Raw genomic sequence first — 22,021 nt, 5'->3', positions numbered from 1 at the left:
AAAGTTAATCAGTGGATTTGGGGCAGAGGTGGTGACTGAAGAGAGGGAGGAATTAAAAAGACAGAATTTGGTTGCCACCCAAGCTTTCAGGCACAAGGATGAAGCAAGTTGCAAGCAGGGTGCTTCCAAGGTTTACAACGTGCAGCCTATGAGTCCTGGTTGACTCTGTCCCTCATGTGACTGCCTCATTAGGTGTTGATTCATTCAGTCATGAGACACAAATGAGACTTGAGCAAACAAGGATGCAAGGTCTAACCTCAAAGGAATGGCAATGCCTGTTCTGCCAGTTTATTGTATTAGGGAATACAGAAGAGGGAAATTCGGTGAATGGATTGCAACTTTAGTTGTTGTTTCAAACAAATCCCCGAAACAGCCCTATCCTCTTGCCTGGAAAAACTCCTTCTCCTTTTATTCTTGATTCACCGTTTATTAATTGATTTGCTTGAACTGTAAAGTCGGGCTTCAGGCTCTTTGGCTGCAGTCCTACATACACTTTCCTGGGAGTATGCCCCACTGAACACCGGGAGACTTACTTCTCTGCTAAAACTATTTCTTTACTATGCCCTTCACTTCCCTAAAGGCTCAAAATGTTTTATACTATTTGACTACCGGTTTTGCTAATTATAGGGAAAATAAGAGGTAACTGCACAAGCCTCCTTGACCTCAACACAAAAAATGTCCCTCAGTTTTCTTGGAACTCCAAGCAGCCTTCTGCTCCCAGTTATGGAGCAAAACAAATTGCAAAGGATGTGTGAAAGATAAAAGAAGAGGACCCGCTGCAGTTAAGGAATGTGCTGGCCTCTCCTCCCACTAAACTTCTCAGGACTTAAGAGAAGCATTTCCATTTGGCTGGAGTATTTGCCCAGCATTTGAACATTCTGACTGGGTCATGTGTAGTTATTCTGATTGCGCGATTAGGAAGCTCTGGATGCAGGACTTAGGAATATTTTAGCACAGAAGTTTAGACACACAACAGTTCCTCCGGTAATAGTCCTGTCAGAGCGAACCTAGATGTTAGTAAAAAAACAGAACGGCCATCTAATCCCTTCCCCTGTAACAAATGCTAACAAAAATGGGTGCTGTGACAGTATCGCGGCATGTACCTCTTTGCACCCATGATGCAAAAAGAGAAAAAGGGGGCTACATGATGTCCCTAGCGGCCAATGGCAGCCAAGAAGCAGGTTGACAGACTTTTCAGGTCATGGAACTAGTCTCTCCAGCTATTCTCAACCTTGGGTCCCTATATGTTGTTGAACTACAACTCCCATCATTCCTAGCCAGCATGGCCAGTGGTCAGGGATGGTGGGAGTTGTAGAACATCTGGGGACCCAAGGTTGAGAGAGGCTGAACTGGACATTCCTGAGCTGAGCTATAACGGCATCATTGCCAGGGAGCCCAGCTCCCACGTTAGCTTGGTTGGGGAAAATTCAGCGCTCTGGTTGTCCACTGCTGGTCTATATAAAAAATATAATAGAACAAATCGCCATCAAGCACGACCATACAGGCAGGAAGCAGAAGGCCACAAGACTTCTGCACTTACCAAATGTACAAACGAGCAAAATGTTTTTGTTTTTGTTGCAAACAAAAACCAAAACAAAACAAAAACTCCCATGGGACGTGTAGTACAGACAGGGTGATGCGGAGACCCTACTGGTGTAAATGTCAGTAACTGATCTTGCAAGCAACAAACAAAACACAAGTTATTGTCTAGACTTACCCTTATCTGGTAGATGTGCAGGTGGGAAAATAAATTTAAATAACTAACTTCCCTGGAGTCCAGTAACTTAATGCCATATGCCACATTAAGGTAGCATTGCTATATACACTTTCAACTCAACTACTGAATAGCTTAAACTTCCACTATTAACCACTCAGCTTCCCCAGAAGAGGAAACTTTGACTCTTTTCCAATTTAAGATATCGTAAGTGACCTGAAACTATTTTGGGTAAGATTAATATAGCACAGACACAGAAAGAAAGTACTTAGTTTAGTGTTATGCAACCTTAAGGACATCAGAACAAGCCAAGAACAAGTGACATCATACGGAGGAGCACATAGCCAAGAACAAAGTCAAAACATTCAATCCTACAAAATCCCAACAATCTAGAACCAGCAGACCATTTATATATTTTTTCCTATAACGCTATGATTATCCATCACGATGTTGACTTGAGAAGTAGGACATGCGCTTAGTGGCATTTTTGTCATTTCCTGAGTTCTGGTTTAAAGAACCCTTAAAAAAACAAGGTCACACTGGTAGCAAAGGCTGTTTAGTTATCCACTTGAAGATCAAGCCTCTTGAAAGCCCCGAGTTAGAAAATTCAAAAGCACCAAGCCTGTGTTGGTGTGTGGTTTGGACCCACACAGATCCTGAAATATGCTATTCCCCCCCGAGTTCCTTGGGAAGAAGGACTGACTGTTAAACCACTCTGAGAATTGTAGCTCTATGAGGGGAATAGTGGTCTCCTAACGATCCTAACAATTCTCAGCACCTTTAACAGACCTCAGGGCCCAGAATTCTTTGGGGGGTTTCACATGGTTTAAATGTATGGTGCAGATGCAACCTATATATCAAAATCATCAAATTTCACTACATCTCATGCATGTCAATGTTTACAAAAATATGCTTCAGCAAATAACCAGTTTCAACCTAGTTTTATCATTATGGGTGACATTCACCAAGGCACTTTAAGAACTGCACTTCCCTCTACGTAACAATTACCATTTGCAGAATAAAAAACTGTTTCCATATGTAAAATGTAACCACACCACACCCATTTTTGTGACCACAGCAGGAGGCTGCTCAAAGCAATGTCATCTCAGGCCAACATGCTATTATTGACTTCACGAGACACTCATGGCTATGGCAGCTCCTAGCAGTCTTTTCTTCCTCCCTCTCCTGAGCACCAGGGCAGGCAATTTTGAGAGCTGCTGGCATCAGTTCTCAGGAAATGTGATGGGGTTCACATGAAAAAGCGACTCACTGTATTCCTAGGGAAAGCAGCAGGATATTTAGCTTTCCTGTCACCACAGCTTAGAAACACCAGCAGAGCAGGGTTTTCCTGGCCATTTGAGGGCAGACAGGAAACCCCAAGAAAGCTGCTGGCACTGCTATGCTGTGGAAAGCAAAACAAAGCCACGACAAGGAACTGTTCATATGGTAGTGTTAATGGGGGCAAGGCAAGATGGCACAGAGGCAGGAACAGTTTGAAGGTCAGTGGTAGAGCGTTTAAAAGATCCCAGATTCAATCCCTTGCATTTCCAGGCTGAGAGTGACTCCTGTCTGAAATCCTGGAATGTGATCGCCAGTCAGTGTCAACAATACTGAGGCCTGACAGGCCGATGGATCTGACTTGGCATAGGGGCAGCTTCCTATGACCGTCACGCCTCTCGCGAAACTCTGGATGTTTTCTTTTCCTTCTTTCAAAAGGATTTGGATGACATAATTACTCTGTGCCCCCTTATTACTGGGCAGAAGCAGCGTGTCACTTAAATAGCATTTAAGAACACAAAGAAGAGAAAAGGCCAAGGCAGGTTTCCTAAGCATGGGCTATGTGAGGAAACAGGGGCAAAAAAAGCGGGTCTTCTGAATACTTCAGTTCATGCAATGTTGTTTTCAAGGAGCAAAAAAGTCAAATGGGAAGATGTGGAGAGAATAACAGAAAGGGAGGGACAGCAAGAGACCCATGAAACTTATACTTGTGATGGGACTTTATCATCTGCATGAGAAGGAAAGCCCTAAAGTAAGGTTACCAGATTTTTTTCAGTGAATCCAGGGACACCTTTCAACTTCCTACTAAATAGATGGATTTTGTCAGGGGACTGATTTGTAAATACGGGGACTGTCCCTGGGAAATGGGGACGTCTGGTAACCTTACCCTAAAGGGCTTAGGACTAGGGTACTTGAAGAGTCATGACCTTGTGCATGTTCCTACCTGGACCCTGATATAAATTCCTGTGGTGGGGAATCTCTGATATTAATTCCTTGTGTGGGTGCCCTGTACAATTTAGAACCCTCAAAGACACGGGGTTCTTGACTGCACAAGGAGCCCATCCCAAGATGATAAGACTCTTCACTTTAGAAGTTATCCCACCACTTCATGGAAGCTATGCGGACAGCAGTGAGGGGATGGAGTTAAAGTGCTGGTCTCCACCATCCCTCATCACATCAACAATTACAGCTTCTGAATGGGGTTAATGATTGCATAGATACCAGAATGTATTCTACAGCTGCTATCAATTCTTGTTCCAGTAGTAAGCCCATCTGATTTAAATGGGAAGTGTGCAAAGCTATGTTACACTCTATATATGCATTCTTATTGAAGTCCCATTCAAATCCCTTAAATATATGCCTTAAAACTCTAATGTCACACAGCTGCTTGCAGGACATCTGGGTTTCCACCACGTGCACAAGCCTTCCCTTTTCAACCAGTGCTGTCTCTGCCAACTTTGTACAATAAAAAAGTCTACTCATACACATGAAAAACAAAATCATGATCATTAGATCAAGGTACTTTTTAAATTAACCTTTCTCTCAATAATGTACACTAGCCTATTGTAATTCATTGTGAGCCTGTGTGACGTCTCATCCAGATTTCTAATATCCCGGCCTCAACAATCACAACTATTCATGACCAAAAGATCTGTTTGAAAATACAAGCATTCAGGTAAGCCAGTACACACACTGGCCAATAAATCTTTTATGTCCCACTTCCCTGGTGCATGCAGCCCATTTTCAAACAAAAAAAACCTCCCTGAGGCATAAGAATTGCAGCACAATGGTTTAAAAATGAAGGCTTCGGAAGATGACTGTTGGGCCATTGTCTTGAATGAAGACTTTAAGAAAGTCCACTTCATCACAGGACACAGCGGGGATTGGGGTGGGGTGGGAGGCAGCCAAATGGAACCCCAGCGTAAGTGGGCAATGTGCCACAATGTTAAGCTTCTGTTGGAACTTCCTCGGTTTGTTCATTAATCACCTAAAACAGGTGGCAGCTCAATGGGATTTGGCTTCCCTTCCTTGTCCGCTATATATCAAATGTATGCAATGGCAGATTGAGCAAAATGAAAGGTATGGGTGTTTGTGGTAGCATTAAAAGGAAGGTTAATAGTTGAATGTGTCATCTAGATACATGGAGGCATCATTAAAAGCCTACAGTGCTGACAGAAGCTCAATTACTTGCTGGCCCATTCCAGAAAAGAAATGACCTTAAAGCAGAAGCAGGTTACATACAATCCAGAAGGACTACCATACATGGCTGTTAAGCTGAATTTGTATGGTCTATATTTGTATGGTCTGTTGTCATCTATTGACTACCAACACTGTATCCTTCATGCAACTAAAAATACACAACTAAAAATGGCAGTATCTCTTCTAAAAGAATACAAACTGAAGGTAAGTACAGTGGTACCTCGGGTTACATACGCTTCAGGTTACATACTCCACTAACCCGGAAATATTACCTCGGGTTAAGAACTTTGCTTCAGGATGAGAACAGAAAACGTGCTCTGGTGGCGCAGCAGCAGCAGGAGGCCCCATTAGCTAAAGTGGTGCTTCGGGTTAAGAACAGTTCCAGGTTAAGAACGGACCTCCAGAACGAATTAAGTATGTAACCAGAGGTTCCACTGTAAGTAGAAACTCAGATACATTGGTCAAGTTCAGCTGTATCAGAAAATAACATATAAGGAGCCTCAGGCTCTCACTCTCTCTGCTACTCTTTCACATCCACAAGGAGGATGCCAGAAGCTTCCGCTTTCCATTTTAAGCTACACATTGTTCCCTGTGACATTGGAACTTAGGATTTGTGATTTGAAAACTGTGGTTAGTTTGAACAAGCCAGAATCAAATTCTGTTTTCAGATGCTGGCTTATTCTACAATCACTGTTTACTCAAACCTCAGTTCCCCAAGTTTGGCTGTCACAGGGGACTGCAGTTAGTTCAAAATCAGAAAGAGAAGCCCACCACAGTCTGCTCTCATGGCAGGAAACCATGGTTTCCTATTACATCTGAACCAGGCCTTAGTTTTTCAATTGCTAGATTTTTAAAGGGCTGAAATTTTATATTAAAACATTTAGAGAAAGAGGAACGCAGATTACATATTCTCTCTCTCTATATATATATAAACAGAAGCCTGGCATCCATGGGATTGCAATACCTTTTTGCGGAGTGGAGGGAGAACCCACAGCCTGAAAACAGAATGATGCAGTGGACTAACTTTGAGGGTAGAGGCAGCTATGGGCCTCCTTAGCTATCCAAGTTGAAAACTACCATTTTTAAGCTGTTTCAACTACTCCTTGAGCAGATCAGATCAGCACTGCACATTGCATTGACACAATAGCTCTCAATTGTCAGGGCTCCACCCTCCCTGATCACTGTAAGTAAGAACTCTCCAGCTGCCTCCTTGGCTTCAGGAAAGGGAGGAGGCAGTCCTGCTCTGCAAACAGCTTACTAGGCACCACCATATCCTGATTCAAGACATGTTACAGCAGAACCACAGAAAGCTGCATGAAAACTGATAAGGAAACCATAGCATAAAAATGAAAAGATGCCAGCCCCCTAGGGCTCACTGCATTCTTCCAATGGACAATTTGTCTGCCTTGGAATGCCCACTTACTGAATTTTGAATTAGTCTGTTTTCTTTGTTAGGAATCAGTGCCTAAGAAATAACAGCTTCATTTGAGAAATGGATCTCTTGTGAGCCAAGACTACTTACTGACGATGCTTAGGAAATGCATTATCATCAGTATTTAACAATAAAATGTCACAGGCAACAGCATTTGAATTTATGGTAAGGTCTGCACATACCACAGGGTTCCCCCCCCCACCATGCCCCCTAAATCTGCTTTGGAGGGCTGAAGAAAACCCCAGAACAGGTTTAGGAGGCACACAGGGTGAGGATAGGGGGGGAAATCTCATTGATCATGTGCAGACCTTGTTCCGTGTATGCTTAGTATTATGCTGTATTCCACCCAATGAATTTGAGATGGGTGGCTTAAGATATTCGCAAACACTTCCCAAACCAATACACAAACTGAAAATCAGGTCTCCTTCAAATGCATACTTCTTTGCAATGCAGTTCTCCTTGCAAAGAATACCTACAAATTGGTGTAGCTTAGCAAAAACACATGTGCCAGGCATAATTGCGCACACGCAATATGTATATTAGGAGAAATGATCACCAAAATGTGTATGGATTTTCCTGGGGTCCTTTTTTTTAAAAAACAAAACGTGAGCACATGCAGCAGTGGTGTGAAATGAATTTATGATTGTGAAGATGACACACTGAATGAAACTTAAATGGACTGATTCATCTATCCCCACTGAGAGCTAAGCTACGGAAATGCAGGGTATTTTATAGGGTCTGATAAAATAAAAGTCATGCAATAACTAGTCACTAAACAGAAGAACTAGTCTTGCTTTTTGAAAACCAGGGATCTACTTGCAAAGGGGAAGCCCCTTCTGAATGCAATCTTTTGTGTCAGTGGAAACGGAATAGTTATGCTTCATACATATGCCCATGCAAATTGAGGACATGGTCCAGTCAATATTCAGAACTGGTCCACTATTCACACTGCCAGCACTGTAGGGTAATGCAACAAGCCCAAAACTATGTAGGAAGAGTCCAGCAGGGGACTCCTGTTCAGGCTAGAAGTAATCAAATTTCCTGAAGGTTGGTGTTTCCAAAGGAAGGAGTCAACGTGGACTCCTCATGTGTGGTCCAGAGCTCCTCACGCTACCTCATCAGTGCAGGAAGGAGTGGTGCTGGTACTGCTCTCATAACAATGAGTCAATGTGCCTACTGAACATCAATCACACTGCTCTCAGTGGGAGAGGTGTAAGTTAAAAGAGTAACAGGACATAAAACAGCAAAACTGTGGCTGGACTGATCTCTTTTTAGCATTTCCAGAGAAATCAATATTTAATCCATAAATGGATTCAGTATCAAGGTAAGTGAATTAATTTCAAAGGCTGGTTTGGAAGATAAAGAGTGCTCACTGCTCAGAAATACACTTGAGATACACATCTCAACAACAGCAGTCTTTTAGTTGCCCTGAACGGGGGGGGGGGGGGGGGGAGAATAGTGTGTGTTAAGAGCAACCAAATCCATATCAAGAGATCTTGGGAACACACCCAAAACGGCTGAGGTTGCTTCCTGTTTTTGACTGACAAAACTCTGTACACCCTTCCTAACTTGCACTGATCATACATGTAAATCCAGTGTAATCCCGATCAAATTAGTGGCTCCTTCCTTGAGTTACTCACACACGTTCAGCTACAATGCAGCAAGAGGAGAACGGTCTTATGTAATTATGAAACCATCCTGCCAGTTCTTTCCCGCCGCCCTCCCCCTTAAAAACTTACCCGGAAGCAGCATTAAAAAAACAAAATCAAAACCTGGACCCAAACAAAAGGGTAAGGAAATGGACGTTCAGCTTCCAAGTCATGCAGGTCAAGTTATTCCAGGAGGAAGGAACACGCTGCTGCTCCCACTAACAGAGTGACTTTACAAGAGCTAAATAATTTCCGACAATAAAAACCGAATCATTCCCATAACAGCAAACCAAAGGAGGCATAAGGAAATAATTTTCCTCAGAGCATTATCTAGTTCTGGGAACTCTCCCCAAGCCAGATCCCTCACTGGCCCAGCCTTGCACCTAAGTGCTTTTGCATGGATGGAATGTGTCCTTGAGATCTGATAATGCCTCTTGCTTGTTTGGACGGACAATGGAAAGGGGTGCGTGAATAGCTACTCCTGATAGCTTAACAGCCTCACCTGTGGCATGTTTACTCAGAAGTAAGACCCACTCAGAACCCCCAAGTAAGTGTACAAAGGACTGCAGTCAAAAGTGTTTCAACTCCCCGCAGACTGAGATTATTTGCCCCAAAGTCAAGAAAGAACATAAAATAAACTCCAGCATGTACAGGTTCCTCAGTGTTGTTACATAGCCCTGCTATGAGTTGTGTTAGCATGTTCATTTTTCTATTGTGCACCTTTTGTGTGTGTGGGGAGGTGTCCATGTACTGGCTCCCCCCCCCCTGCCCCTGCCCCCGGTCAAAGCTAACAAGTAGTACTATACCTGTACTACTGCAAAGTGCTAAATACAAAATGCCAAAGAAAACAAGAAAATAAGTTGATGCTCTATCTCTCCACTCCCCCATCAAAGATTAACTGGACTGGCAGTTACTTCAACACTGATGGGGGAGCATCTTCCTTCAGTACACCTGAGATCATCAGGCTACCGTATTTTTCGTCCTATAGGGCGCACCGGCCCATAGGACGCACCTCGTTTTTTGGGGGGGGAATGAATAAAAAAAAATTATTCCCCACCCCACCCCACGGCTGCCGCCCCAAGCCTTGCGCACACCTGCCCGAAGCACGGGGCACTCTCCGGAGGGCTCCCCGTGCTTCGGGCGACAGGCTGGCGCCCCAAGCCTCGCGCGCTCGGCGGGACCTCCTACCGGGCGCGCAAGGCTTGCAGACACTTGCCGGGGCTGCAGGCTGCTGCCCGCAAGCCTTGTGAGCCCGCAGGAACTCCCGCCGGGCTTGCAAGGCTTGTGGATAGCTTCCTGAAGCCTGGAGAGCGAGAGGGGTCGGTGCGCACCTATGCCTCTCGCTCTCCAGGCTTCAGCGAAAGCCTGCATTCGCCCCATAGGACGCACACACATTTCCCCTTCATTTTTGGAGGGGGAAAAGTGCGTCCTATGGGGCGAAAAATACGGTACCTTAGGGGGCTTCTGGCAGGCTGGTAGGGCACATACTGAAGTTCCCACCTTCAGCACCTGTAACCAGATGCAACCACCTCACTCTGCCCAATACAGTGATACCTTGGGTTAAGTACTTAATTGGTTTCGGAGGTCCGTTCTTAACCTGAAACTGTTCTTAACCTGAAGCACCACTTTAGCTAATGGGGCCTCCTGCTGCCACCGCGCCGCCGGAGCACAATTTCTGTTCCCATCCTGAAGCGAAGTTCTTAACCCGAGGTACTATTTCTGGGTTAGCGGAGTCTGTAACCTGAAGCGTATGCAACCTGAGGTACCACTGTAGTAGGTCTGGCCACAGCAAGAAGAAAAAGCAACCAAATTTCTAGGCAAAGGCATGAAGTAGATTTATTCCATTAAGCAAATACTGAAATAGTGTCTGTGCTGGGCAAACGGTTGCATCTATGCCTTATCTTACAAGTGCCACTATGACTGTTCGCAATGTCCTAGGAGGGTAAAAGGGGAACCCAAATGATTTGCTGCTTTGGCTCAGCCTCTTCTGAAAGAGCCTTATACCCCAAAGAGGAAGGAGACTGAACTAAAGAGCTGTGCGATGCAGGCAGAATGCACTGCAAGCAGCCCAAATGTGTCAGATGTCACAGTCCAATCTTAGTAAACCACACAGGCAGACAAGGAAGTGATAACACAGACGACATGGCATAGTGTCACACGTCGGCGAAAGAACAACTCATGACCACTGTGATGAACTCAGGCCCTGAGACCTGACTGAAAAAGCAGGATGGTGATGATAGTGAGAGTCAGAGAACCCAGCCACAGTCAGAAGTATGAAATGAGTCAGTTTCACTTTTTCCCCTCCCTTGAGGCAGAAGAAAAACGTTAAACCCCATGCTTTGGACACAACTTCTAATTCCTTTTGCGAAATGCTGGAAGTGGTTCTGCTGTGTTGGCTTCCATCGCTGTAGCATTTATTAGAGGTCAGGCATTTTGCTATTGCTCAAAGCGGTGAGACGCTTGAAGGAAATGCACTTCTATGAATTCCCCAAAAGGGGAGACAGGTACAGCTCTTAATGAGGAGCCTGCACTGAGTCACTTCTCTCCTCCTGTACGTCTGTGAAAAGGAGGGGGAGGGGAAGCAGAAGTCAGGGAAAGGAGCGCAGCCTATTCCCTAGAGAGGAAGAAAGAGCCTTTGGCGACTTTGAGAGATAAGGTGAGCCCCTGGGCAAACTGGTTTGTGAGCCGTTGCACAACCCATTTATAAGCAAGCTTTCCCCCAAGTAAGTGTGTGCCTTAGTTAATTGTGATGCTTCAGCTGCTTTATTAATTAATGGATCAGCCTTTAAAGCTTAATGCCGCTGAAGCGCAGTTAATCAAAGTATTCCTGAGTTACCTTGCTGCCTCATGAACGACTTCTGCACCACTCTCTGGGGACAGGGACAGAGGTCTACCTAGGTGCCCTTGCATCCTTGGCAAGGAGCTCTGAAGCCAGGAGAGCCCATGGACCAGAAACTCAGAAAGTTTGCTTTTACGCTCTGCCAGTGACTTCCTCCAAGGCCATCAGGGTCTGCTGTGCTCTGCTCTGCCTCTCCTCCTTCTCTGTTGGTCTGTCAGTCTGCCTTGCTGTCTCCCTCCTTCCACTCGCTGCTTACCCTTCTGCCTCCTTCCTTCTTCCCTCCCTTTTCCCTCCTCCTGTAACTCTTGCCCACTGTCTTTCTTTCTTCCCTCTGAGCCCTACTGGGCACTCTGCTCACACTTCTAATAGCGCTGTTGGCCAACTGAGACCACCCACCCTATCCCTACTGGCAGGGCTACTGCAACAGCCCATGCCAGAGACCAGATTCCTCCACCAAGGCGCCCAGAGAAGCCTGCACACCTTGCCAGGCCGTGCAGTGGTGGAGCGGCCCAGGAAGCGTGCAGACAGTCAGGCTCCTAAACCCTCCGAGCCAGAGTGAAGAGGAGCAATTTTTTCGCGCCCTTGGGCCTGCGCTTTTGGCAGGGGCCAACCAAGCCAATCCCTAGGTACATCCCTGGACAAAGGTCCACAATATTCCTGGAGCCAGTTCACCCACAACTGAGGTAAAAGTATAGGAAAGGGGCAAGAAGGAACAGAAGCCATTTCAGAGGCTACCAGGCCTACAGTGCAGTCCCTTTCTTGTCTACTCAGATGAGAGGTCTACTGACTTCAGTGGTGCTTATTCCCAGGTAAGTAAGTAAAGAACGGAAGCCTTAATGCCCATATTCCGGGTGGAAGTAGGATTACAGTGGGGTTGAACATATGAAAGCTGGGTGGTGATGGTGGAATAAAATGCTTAAGCTTTCTTTTGTTTTCCTCTATTGGAGTTCCAGCCAAGAATCCATAGCCTGGGGCACTGGTGATTTCTGCTGCATCTGAGAAGGCTCTATTGAGCAAGGAGGAAAATATACGTATGTTCAGAGGATCCACCCCCACCTTCTCTCTCTTTCTGAGCCCATAGGTAGGCTCACTGTCAAAATCACTCCAGAAAGATTTTGAGTTTTGCCCTTCCCCAGCCTCCAGTCTAGAGTAGACTATGGTTTGTTGACATCACAGGACTTCAGTTTCCTCTCCTCTACCTAAGCACTCCCTGAATCTGCTCCTAGTGCCTCTCTCCAGCCCTTGAAAGCGGGGATGGCAGAGCACTGGAAGGAGAAGAAAAGGAAGTTATGTTGTTTGCATGGAGTCTGTTTCACAAGCAGAACTGCAGCACTGGGTGCAACTCTAGATGTTTAAATAAAGAAGGGAAAACCCAGCCCAAAGTAAGCATTTTTCATCACTTTGGGCACATGTTCTTCAACTGATCGCAAGTTTTGTCATTTGTTAAAAAAGCCAGAACATACTACCAGACCGTCTGAAAATTCTGTTCTATTATAAACCTGGTGTTTACAAAAGTATTTCAGTGTCTGCCATTTTAAAAGGAAGTGTAAGAACATTTTTCGCCTACCTTCAATAACACAAATTTGGACTTAGCGTACTATGAGTTTTTGTGCCCTCAAGGGTGAATCCTGACTTGAAACAGCTGAGGGGATTCAAATAATAAAACAAATTATGCCATCAGGTAAAGAAAAATGGGGGAAGGGAGCATTGATGAAGGACATGCTTAGAACAACTATAAAACTGGCTCGTGAGCATACCCAGGAAGCAATCTAAACACTTTCAGAAAAATGCATTGAAACATAACATCTCGGGTAGTTGCTTCAAGGGAACACTATGCAGCGACCAAAAAACTCTTAATCAAGTAATGAACCCACATGCGAGTCAATGAAGTCAGCTGAGTTCCCGCTTACTAGCCATGCATGAACGACCCCAATCCGCATGCAACACTAGGCCAAACTGTGGCTTAGCACAAAGCAGCTAATTTGCAGATTCTCAGGGCAAAGATTTCAACCGCAATTTTGCCTAAAAATACATTTTAATGCAAAGTTTCCCCTACGATACTACGTGTTTAAACATTGCTGTCACTAATACATACATTCTGAAGCACACACTAGCGTATGCATTCTTGAACACATTATTTGGTTGGGGAATTGCACTGCAAAATTTGGAGAAGTGCAGATTTTGAAGGAAGTTTTTGTCCATTGTTTCAAGAAGTGCAAATTACTTATGTTACTACCTGGGGCTAAGTCATGGTTTGGTTTAGTGTTAGCTCTGAACCTGGGCTCGTGGGTTTGTAAGTTTAGCTACAAAACTAAAACATATCCTTGAGGCTTTAACAATAATTTTTTGGAGTAGCCTCCACTACACAAAGTTGGCTTTGCTTCTGAGTAAACTTGCATAGGACTGCTCTATAAATTTCATAAGCAACAGTTCTGATGACAGGGGAAGGGAAGTAAAAATCTGTACTGGAGAGAATAACAGGATACCCAGTATCCTTTAGGTAAAAGAAAAGGCCTCCAATAATAATTTTGATTGTACTCTTTTGTCAATAACCTACCCAATCCAAATGCCAACAGCTACTCCAAGCCACCTTGAGTTTATGCAATGCATGGCTATTTTTCTTAAGAAAAATGATCTTTCCAAATAAAGGAGCCACCTTAACATCTGGATATTTACTGCAATTTATGTCTTGCTGTTCCTTCTTCCTCTGGAAGAATGAGAAAAACAAGCAAGGACTTGGCTGGAATACTCACTTCTACTTTGTGAATGATTTAATATCCTTGATCTTTAATATGTTATACAACAACAAGCTAATATTGATGAGGGATTTACAGGATGCTAAGCATTGCACCAAACGCAAAAACGTAAGAAATGCCTTGTTGGCTCATCCACTTACAACATTTACTCACTCCATTTCTATCCTGCCTTTCCTCCAAGAAGCTTAAGGCAGCATACATAGTTTCCTTCACCCATCCTCCATTTTATCCTCACAACAAACCCGCTAAGTTAAAAAATGGTGAGTGGCACAAGGTCATCCGATGAGTTTCATGGCTAAGCGAGATTCTGAATGTAGATCCGCCCCTGAGATCCAACGCACTAAGCCCCACACCACACTGCTGCTTTCCCTACAATGCTTTACGGTGCTGAAGTTGATTACTCCTAGTTCCCAGTTGTTTATTTGTATCACATTTTAAATCACAATTCAAGCAAAACATCTTTTAAAAAATGTTTGTAAGTATCTACACAGTATCATATATCTCCGTGAATGGAGGACTGTCCCTTTCACAATAATTTCCCCCAATGTGCTCAACACTCAAAATGCACAACACAGACTTCAGCAAGAAATAAGGAACTGGAGGTGTGCACCTCCAAAATGGATTTGAGACACCCCAAATGATACACACACACCTCCTGGAGTCTTCTTCTACAACATGGATGTCTGTCTCAACACTTTCTTTGGCTGCAAGATGCTGTCAAAAGCATGTCCCGCACTGACAGAATACTTTGGCCCACCACAGATGACATCCCCACGCAGAATTGTGCCAGGTCCAGTGCTTTCTTTGGGTGAAATAAATACACTGCTGAGGATATGCGACCACACCAATAACCACCAAATAGCTAGAAAAGAATACAGGAACTAGTCTCATATTCTGATTTCAATGGTGAGGACAAGAAATTCATGCCCTGTTGCCTTTCTTCAGCAACTGGTACCAAGGACTATGCTGCCTCTGAAATGTTGGCTGCCACAGCTAAATAACTGCCGACTGACCTATTCTCCATGACGTGCTACCTAACTAATATAACTGTGCTGTATCTATGGGTAGAAAACAAACTTTTAATAACTTAATGCAGATAGAAAGTCTTATGTAGGCCCTCAAGTCCATCCTTACTTATGTATGTTTTGGTATCGGTTGTAACCAAATAAAAATGTCAACCCCTTATTTAATGAGACTAAAATAAAGTGCACAATGTTTATGGCAGGATATGTCTTCAGCAGATGTAACCGATGGCTTGTATCCAAGCTTTGCTCCTTCCAGCATAAGTGGGGAAGGTGACTTTTGTCGATTCCCCCTTCCCTTTACAGATCCTTGCATGCTCAGAAAAAATGTGGAGACATGAGGGCCCTCCAGAACAGGATGGGAAATGGCATCGAGGGAAGAGAAAATCAGCAAAAGTCACCTCCCCCGCTTTACACCTGCAAGATCCTTCTACTGGACCAAGAGCCTTCCATGGACAGGAGTCTTTCCATTTGCAGAAGATGAAGTCTGGATTCAACCCAATGTATATTTCCAACGACCTGCATGCGATTCCTAATACGGAAGATCCAAACATCCTCCGATGGTGATAGACACATGCCTCTAAGTAAGTGACAATATTGTCATCCAAAAGACCACCTCGCCCTTTTAATAGGGCCACCTCTGAAATATCTACAACTGTGAAAAGTACATAGCCTATAAAGTACATGAAAATCTTTTGATGCTTAGCTAGTATTTCACCATAGCTAAACGGCTTTGCATGCTTTGCAAAGTACTTTCCTGAAAATACTTTATAAATATAGTAGAAAAGGTGAGAACCAAATGGGAGAGCAGAAACCACAGAATACATGACCAAGCCATGAAAGGAATACATAACATGTTAAAAGCTGCGCTTGCTTCTTATGTGTGGAAATATTTATTTCAAAGTATATGTTCTTAAAAATGTATCTTCTTAAACACTGACTTTAACATGTCAACCTCCAAAACAATTTTCATTGACTTCTGCATGTTTATTCACACATCATTAAGGAATTCCCATTTGCATACTGATATTCTAATAAAAAGGCGCACTAGAAGTAGCCAGATAGATACAGTATTAGGTTTGCTTATAAAACACCTTTGAGTAGATGCAGCTAGGATTGACTGTTTGGGCTAATTTAGGTGTTCTTGAAGACTAGGTGGCACAGTAGAGTATTACCAGGTGATATCAACCACCCAGTGCCAACAAACAGTAACACGGTTGTGTATAAAATTAAACAAAGCTGGTAAGTGGTTCCACAAAGAAGCCTTTGGGCAATCTATTTTCTGTTTTGAAATATAGTTTAACTGAACGAAATGGCTAGACAATGAAAATAATTCAAGTGGCGAATGTCAAATAGAAATTTTGTGGGAATAGTGAAATCTTCGTCAAAATGAAGTCAGTGGCAACATCTAGCAGCCTCTACAAGACTGTAGTATTGTCTGTTATGTAATTTAAGCAAATGATTTCCACTCACATCAGCCTTCTAATACTAAATTCAAAGTTGGTAACTAACTTTCTTTTCCAGCAGCAGTGGAATTGGGCTGATAGAAGACTCAACACCAACAGCATACTATTCCTCATCTGTGAAAGTCATGTGCAGCCCAGTTCCCTATTTCATTACTCACAAATAAGTCCCACTGAATTCAGTGAGGTTTTCCCACGTAAGGGTGCATAGGTTTGCATCCTAAGGCCTAGAAGTCACTCCTGCTGAACTCAGTAGAACCCAGGTCCAAGAAATATGCACAGGACATTCAGAAACAATTTTGGCCGAGTACACAATGGAAAGGCTTCTAAGTAATATTCTGATCTCAGTGCTTAAATATTGGTGCCAACAGTAATTCAATTTCTGACTACTGCTGCGACCCAAATATAAGCAGCATATATCTAGGATTGTACTGGACCATCAACAGGCACAAGGATAAGAAAGAATATCATAAGCTCAAAGAGTTCAGTGGCAAGTCTCTTGCACAGTCACAGAGCTGATATGTACCTTTTGTTTCTATTATTATTACTAAGGGAAACGAGACGCAAAGGGAACTTTCCGAGAGGCACAAAGGGCTTTCACAGAACCATCCTTGGCTTGCAGCCTGTTTATTCGGTACCTTCGCCCAGCCAGGCAGGGTTCTGTTATGGCAAGATCAAGCAGATTTCTCTGGTAACCCTACACTACACTGGCAGCCAGACAGTTCGCGTTTTCTGTCCCTCCTTAAGATTTAAGGTGGGTCTTGCCAGGCAGTCAAGCGTCGTTGCTTCCACTTTCAAGACAGCCGAGCGTGTGCAGATGGCATATTATATATTTTTAATTTAATTGTCTATTTAGTGCTTCGAAGTTGAAGAAAGGAGGAGGAAACTGACCACCGGGAAAGGAGGAGGAGGACGAGAGAGCCGGTCTTCTTCTTTTCTTTCCCCAACAGAACCCAAATGAAGAGCTTGAGAAGCAGCAGGGGGAAGTGGCTCCCTTTTTGAGGGGAGTCGTTTCTCTTTTTGCAACTCAAGAAAGTGATTTTTTTGGGGGGGGGAGGGTACTCGGCTTTGCACGCACGTGACGGCCACGATCCTCCGAGGCCGAAAGAGGCACGAGTAGGAGGAAGAGGAGGGAGAGGGAGCTCCTCAAAAAGTAGAAACAACGTTGCGCGAAGTTTTGGCGCATGGCGAAGACACACATCCGTGTGATTTCCGCCTGGGAGGCAGATCGACTGTGTGGCCGCCAAGGCAAGACGGTGCCAGGAAAACTCCCCGCCCGCCCCTCCGCCTCCTCCTGGGGGGGAAAGGGGGGAGGCTGGGAGAGAAGGAGAGTCTGATCTGTCAAGTTAGGGATGGGGAAGAGAAGAATCGGCGGCGTGGCTCGGATGGTAGGCGAAGAGGGCGACTCCGCAAAGAGCAGCAAGCAAGCCAAGCAGTGCCCCCAAGCCAGAGAGGGGATGGGGATCAGCCCCGCCGCGATCCGACCCCGGAACCAAGCCAGGGCCAGCCCCAGCCCCTGCTCCACCCGCCCCCTGCCTGCCCCCTTACCTGAAGACGCACTCTTCCCGGGGCTCCTTGCAGGGGGAGACCAAGCCGCTCTTTTTGTTGAAGAGCTTCTGCAACAAGGTGGGTGTGGGCGGCATTTTGGGAGCGCGCCGCTCTCGCCCCGGCGGGGCCAAGCCCGGAGCAGCCAGCGAGCCAGCGAGCCAGCCAGCCAGCGATCTCCCCCCTCCCCGCGCGCGAGCTGCGACGGCCGGCTAGTTCCGCGAACCCGACTCCATTCGGTGTGACAGTCATATGACAAAAATTAATCACTTGGAGCAGCCGCGGCGGGAGGGGGAGGCGGGCGGGCGGGAGGGGTTTCGCGCGGGCTTCCCGGCAGCCGATTGGCCGCGCGGCCCGGCCCGGCCCAGCCCACGTGGGGAACACGGCGATCCCTGCTTGGCTTTGGTGGAGCGGCGGCGCTTGGGGATGTTTTGGTGCAAGAAAGGAGAGGGAAGGGAAAGGGAGGAAAGCGGGAGGCGCTCGGCCTGGGCTCTCCCGCCAACTTCGCCTCCGATCCGCTGAGTTTTAGCTTACTGAGCACGAAACAGGCCGCATTCTAAGACGGAGACGGGAATGGGGACGCCCGAGTGCTCCTTGCGCTTTGGATGGGATGGCTTTGTGGAGTTTTGTCTGGTTTTCCTCCCCACACCCCGACTGGAATTCCACGACCCTGGAGGATGTGGAACTCCTGAGCCACTCTGGAGATGTTTGAATCTGCACCCCCTCCCAAACCCAACAAGGGTCAATAACAGGGATGCAAGAAGGCAAAAAAATAAAAGCTTGCCCCATTTGTATTTTGTCACGATCGCAGTTAAACTCTTGACTTATTAGCGCCCCTCCCCCGTGTTTTTGCTTTGGTTCTGCTTCCCCAGAATTAGAATAAAATTGTAGAATTGGAAGGGACCATGAGGATCACCTGGTCCAGAGCTTTCCAAACTTTTCATGTTGGTGACACACTTTTTAGACATGCAACATTTCGTGACACAGTAATTCAGTTTTACAATCAAAACTAACCCCTTAACAGACCCAGGAACAGCGCAGGAACAGTCACGTGACACACAGTACACACTGCACCCCACACACTAACAGGAAAGCGCTGATCTGGTCCAACCCCCAGCAATGCAGAAACAGCAGAACCTGCAACCCTGGATTTATCAGCACCAAAAATTCTGAACTTTTAATTAAGAACATGTGTGGTTCTCGGAGTAATTTAGTAAGGCCCAGTTTAAAACTAAACGAATTTCCATGAACGAGGCTCACCTTGGGACGGCCACGAAGTCTTCCAACTGCAGCAGCCACAATTTCCCCTTTTCTCTGCAATCCCGAGCTGTACAATTAAATTTCATTCAACACACATTTAAAGCACATGAACCCGGCACAAGGATCTTGCAAACTGTAGTCCCCCCTGACAAAGCTACCTTTCCCTGCACCCCAAGCTACAGTCCCCAATATTATTTTATGTGCTCTAAATGCAGATTATGATTGAAATGTGTGGATCTGCTTAAGTATTCCTACTTGCTCTCTCTCACACACACACCCTCAGGTAGTGCTTCATTGAATCTTGAAGCAGCAGAACATGCAGACTTTTATGTTGCTCCAAGTCCAAGACAGGTCACTGACATAGGGAAGATGAGTGACTAGGCAGCAGCCACAGTGCTGAAGGAAGCAGGGAAAGGGGTTCTTGACAGGTGTTAGTTGTTCTCCCCCATGCAATCCCTGAGCATGTGAAAGGACAATAGTCCATGCCTGTCTAATGGGGCCTGCCCCCACCAATATCCAGTGTTTATTTGGAAGGGCTGCTCCCCATGTTTAGGAACTCTGGGGCAATCAGGGTTCCCAGTCATGTGGCAGGCCCTTTCAGACTAATAACAGGTGTGTATATTGTATTACCATCCTGATCCTCCTTGGTATGTCCAACTAACACATAGAAAACACTACTGAGAGCTTCTACTCACTTTCATCACTAGCTGTAAGTGCCCACTGAGCCCAAAGAATTGGCATTAGTGTAACTTGTTCTGTATGTAATACCCTGGAAGTATTATACAAAATGATTCTGAAACACACCTGCAAAGGCCCAGATCAGGCTGAAACCTTTTTGAACACTGCTCACTTAATTTTGTTGCTGAGATCCATCAAAAGACAATGGAGTATGCCTCCAGGGGTGTAGTCAAACCGCAGCATTAGCAGCACTGAAGTGACCTCCCTGGGCGCAAGCATGGGCAGTGTGCATGGGGGTCCTGGGCTGCCCAGATGACAGAACCGCCTCTCAGCCTCGCTGATGTGGTCCAAAAGAAAGCAGAGTAATACATCTGGCACCAGCTTGGCTGCAGAAGTTGCCAGAAAGGCATACAAGGCACCATCTGACTGTCTTAGGGACTCCACTCCGGATTTGTATAGGGTTACTTCTTAGCCTTTCTTCTCCCAAAGATATACCACAAGGCAGAAGTTTAGTATCAGTTTTCTTTTTCCTAGATGGGCTCCATTTCCAGGTTGAGGAGCTCTATCTGCCCTCACTTGCATGTGCAGAAACCACCTTCTTGACTATTGGTCTCATCCACTCAATCCTCCAGATCCTGTCTTTGCATGCAGGGAAGTCCCTAACTCATCAAGGGCCTGAGACCCATCAGCTACCCTTAAAGTACAGTTGCATTACCAGAACAATCAACCTAGGAAGCTGCCTTATACAGAGTCAGGCCTTTGGTCCATCTAGCCCAGTACTAGCAGCGGTTTTCCAGGATTTCATCCACAGTCTTTTCTGGAAATGTCAGGGATTGAACCTAGGATCTTTCACTTGCAAGGCAGATGCCCTGCCACTGAGCTACGACTCTTTGCCACACACTACTTTGCTGATCAGACAGTGCAAATGTATATAGTGATGCATGTGGGCTGTGACAGAGAAATGTAAAAGCAAGCTTAGGTATCTCTTCCTAAGCAGAGCTCCATTCATTACCTTTCATAGGTTTCTGTGAGATTCAGGTTCCTCTCCCCGCTTCCTCTTCCCAGGGCTCAGCAAACTGTAACCATGAAGTGAAAGAAGTCCATTGGCATGCTCTAGAAGTGTTATTACACAAACCTACAGTGCTCTGAATAGAAAGAAGGAAAGCATTCCCTCACTTTCCTTTTTCCTGGTGGTGAAAGCAGCAGCAGACATCACACATTTGCTAATTCCACTCTCAATTATTTCTGCTGCTGCACTTTAAAATGCCATGTCTAGAGGGGCTCCAATTCTGCAAATACTTACCCATGAGCAGCAGGCACAGCATATAAATCCCATTATATGCCATAAAATGATCAGGCGTCAAATCTGCACTGCACATTTCCCACAAGTTAGGAATGTGACTCATCTGAGATGATGTCATTAAAATCCCTCAAAGGATTATTTTCAGCCCTTGTTTCTCAAGGAGCAGTTCCAATGACTTTAGGGAATAGCAGCTACTTCTATGAGTACTATGATTGTGTCTCGCAACCTTTAAGTGTCCAATAGGATACTACAAAATCATGTTCTGTTTCCAGTCCAATTTAACTGGGCAGGGGAAGGGCAGAGTAGAAAAACACAGCATAGCAAAGATGCCTTGTTCATGGCATTTTAATAAATTACAGGACTGTGTAGTCAGTAGCTTCATTCATAACTTAATAGGGAAGAATGGTTTAAAGCACGGACAATTTAAAGCAGATCAGCTGGGAATCCTGATCACACAGCCCAATCCTGCAGAAAGCCAGTATCGCCAACCCTATATTTGGCACTTTGCCAAGCAGAGAACTGGCAGATCACCTTGTGCTGTGGTTCCCACATGCCATGCAAGGTACTTTGATAGGTGGGTGGGATAATCCTCTGGCATTTGTCAGGTGGTCGACAGGTGAGTTGTTCCTTGCACCTAAGATGGCCCATGAGGGTGAGGATTGCAATCTTGCCTACCTGGCTAAAAAACCTCTTTGTCAATACAAGGAATTCATGTTTGCTTTACAGGAATTCAGTAGCAACCCAAATCTCACACAAGTTACATCGACATTGGCTTTCACCTTTAGTATACATGTGAGGCAGACTGGAGGAGACTCCTCGTTCTGGTTATCTCCACACATACCCATCTCATGCTAGATGGAGCCTGTGATTGGCTCCTACCAGC

The 22,021-nt window shown here is 45.2% G+C and overlaps 1 protein-coding gene across 3 annotated transcripts in view; it reads right to left on the bottom strand.

Moving 5' to 3' along the window:
• The window catches only part of FNIP1 (folliculin interacting protein 1), an 86,747-nt gene extending 68,610 nt beyond the window's left edge, over positions 1–18,137 (bottom strand). For all 3 annotated transcript variants that reach the window (XR_013983434.1, XM_080997103.1, XM_080997104.1), the window contains exon 1: positions 17,901–18,137. Coding sequence is in view for 2 of the 3 variants with exons in the window: in XM_080997103.1 (XP_080853229.1) it covers positions 17,901–17,995 (95 nt within the window). In the remaining variant the exon portion in view is untranslated. The remainder of the gene's footprint in view (positions 1–17,900) is intronic.
• Positions 18,138–22,021: the final 3,884 nt, after the last annotated feature.

Source organism: Podarcis pityusensis (genome assembly GCF_964106645.2).
Source record: "Podarcis pityusensis genome assembly, chromosome: 2".
In the NCBI taxonomy this organism is placed as follows: domain Eukaryota; kingdom Metazoa; phylum Chordata; class Lepidosauria; order Squamata; family Lacertidae; genus Podarcis; species Podarcis pityusensis.
Note: the sequence above shows the minus strand (reverse complement) of the source record. Positions and strands in the feature narration are given on the sequence as shown.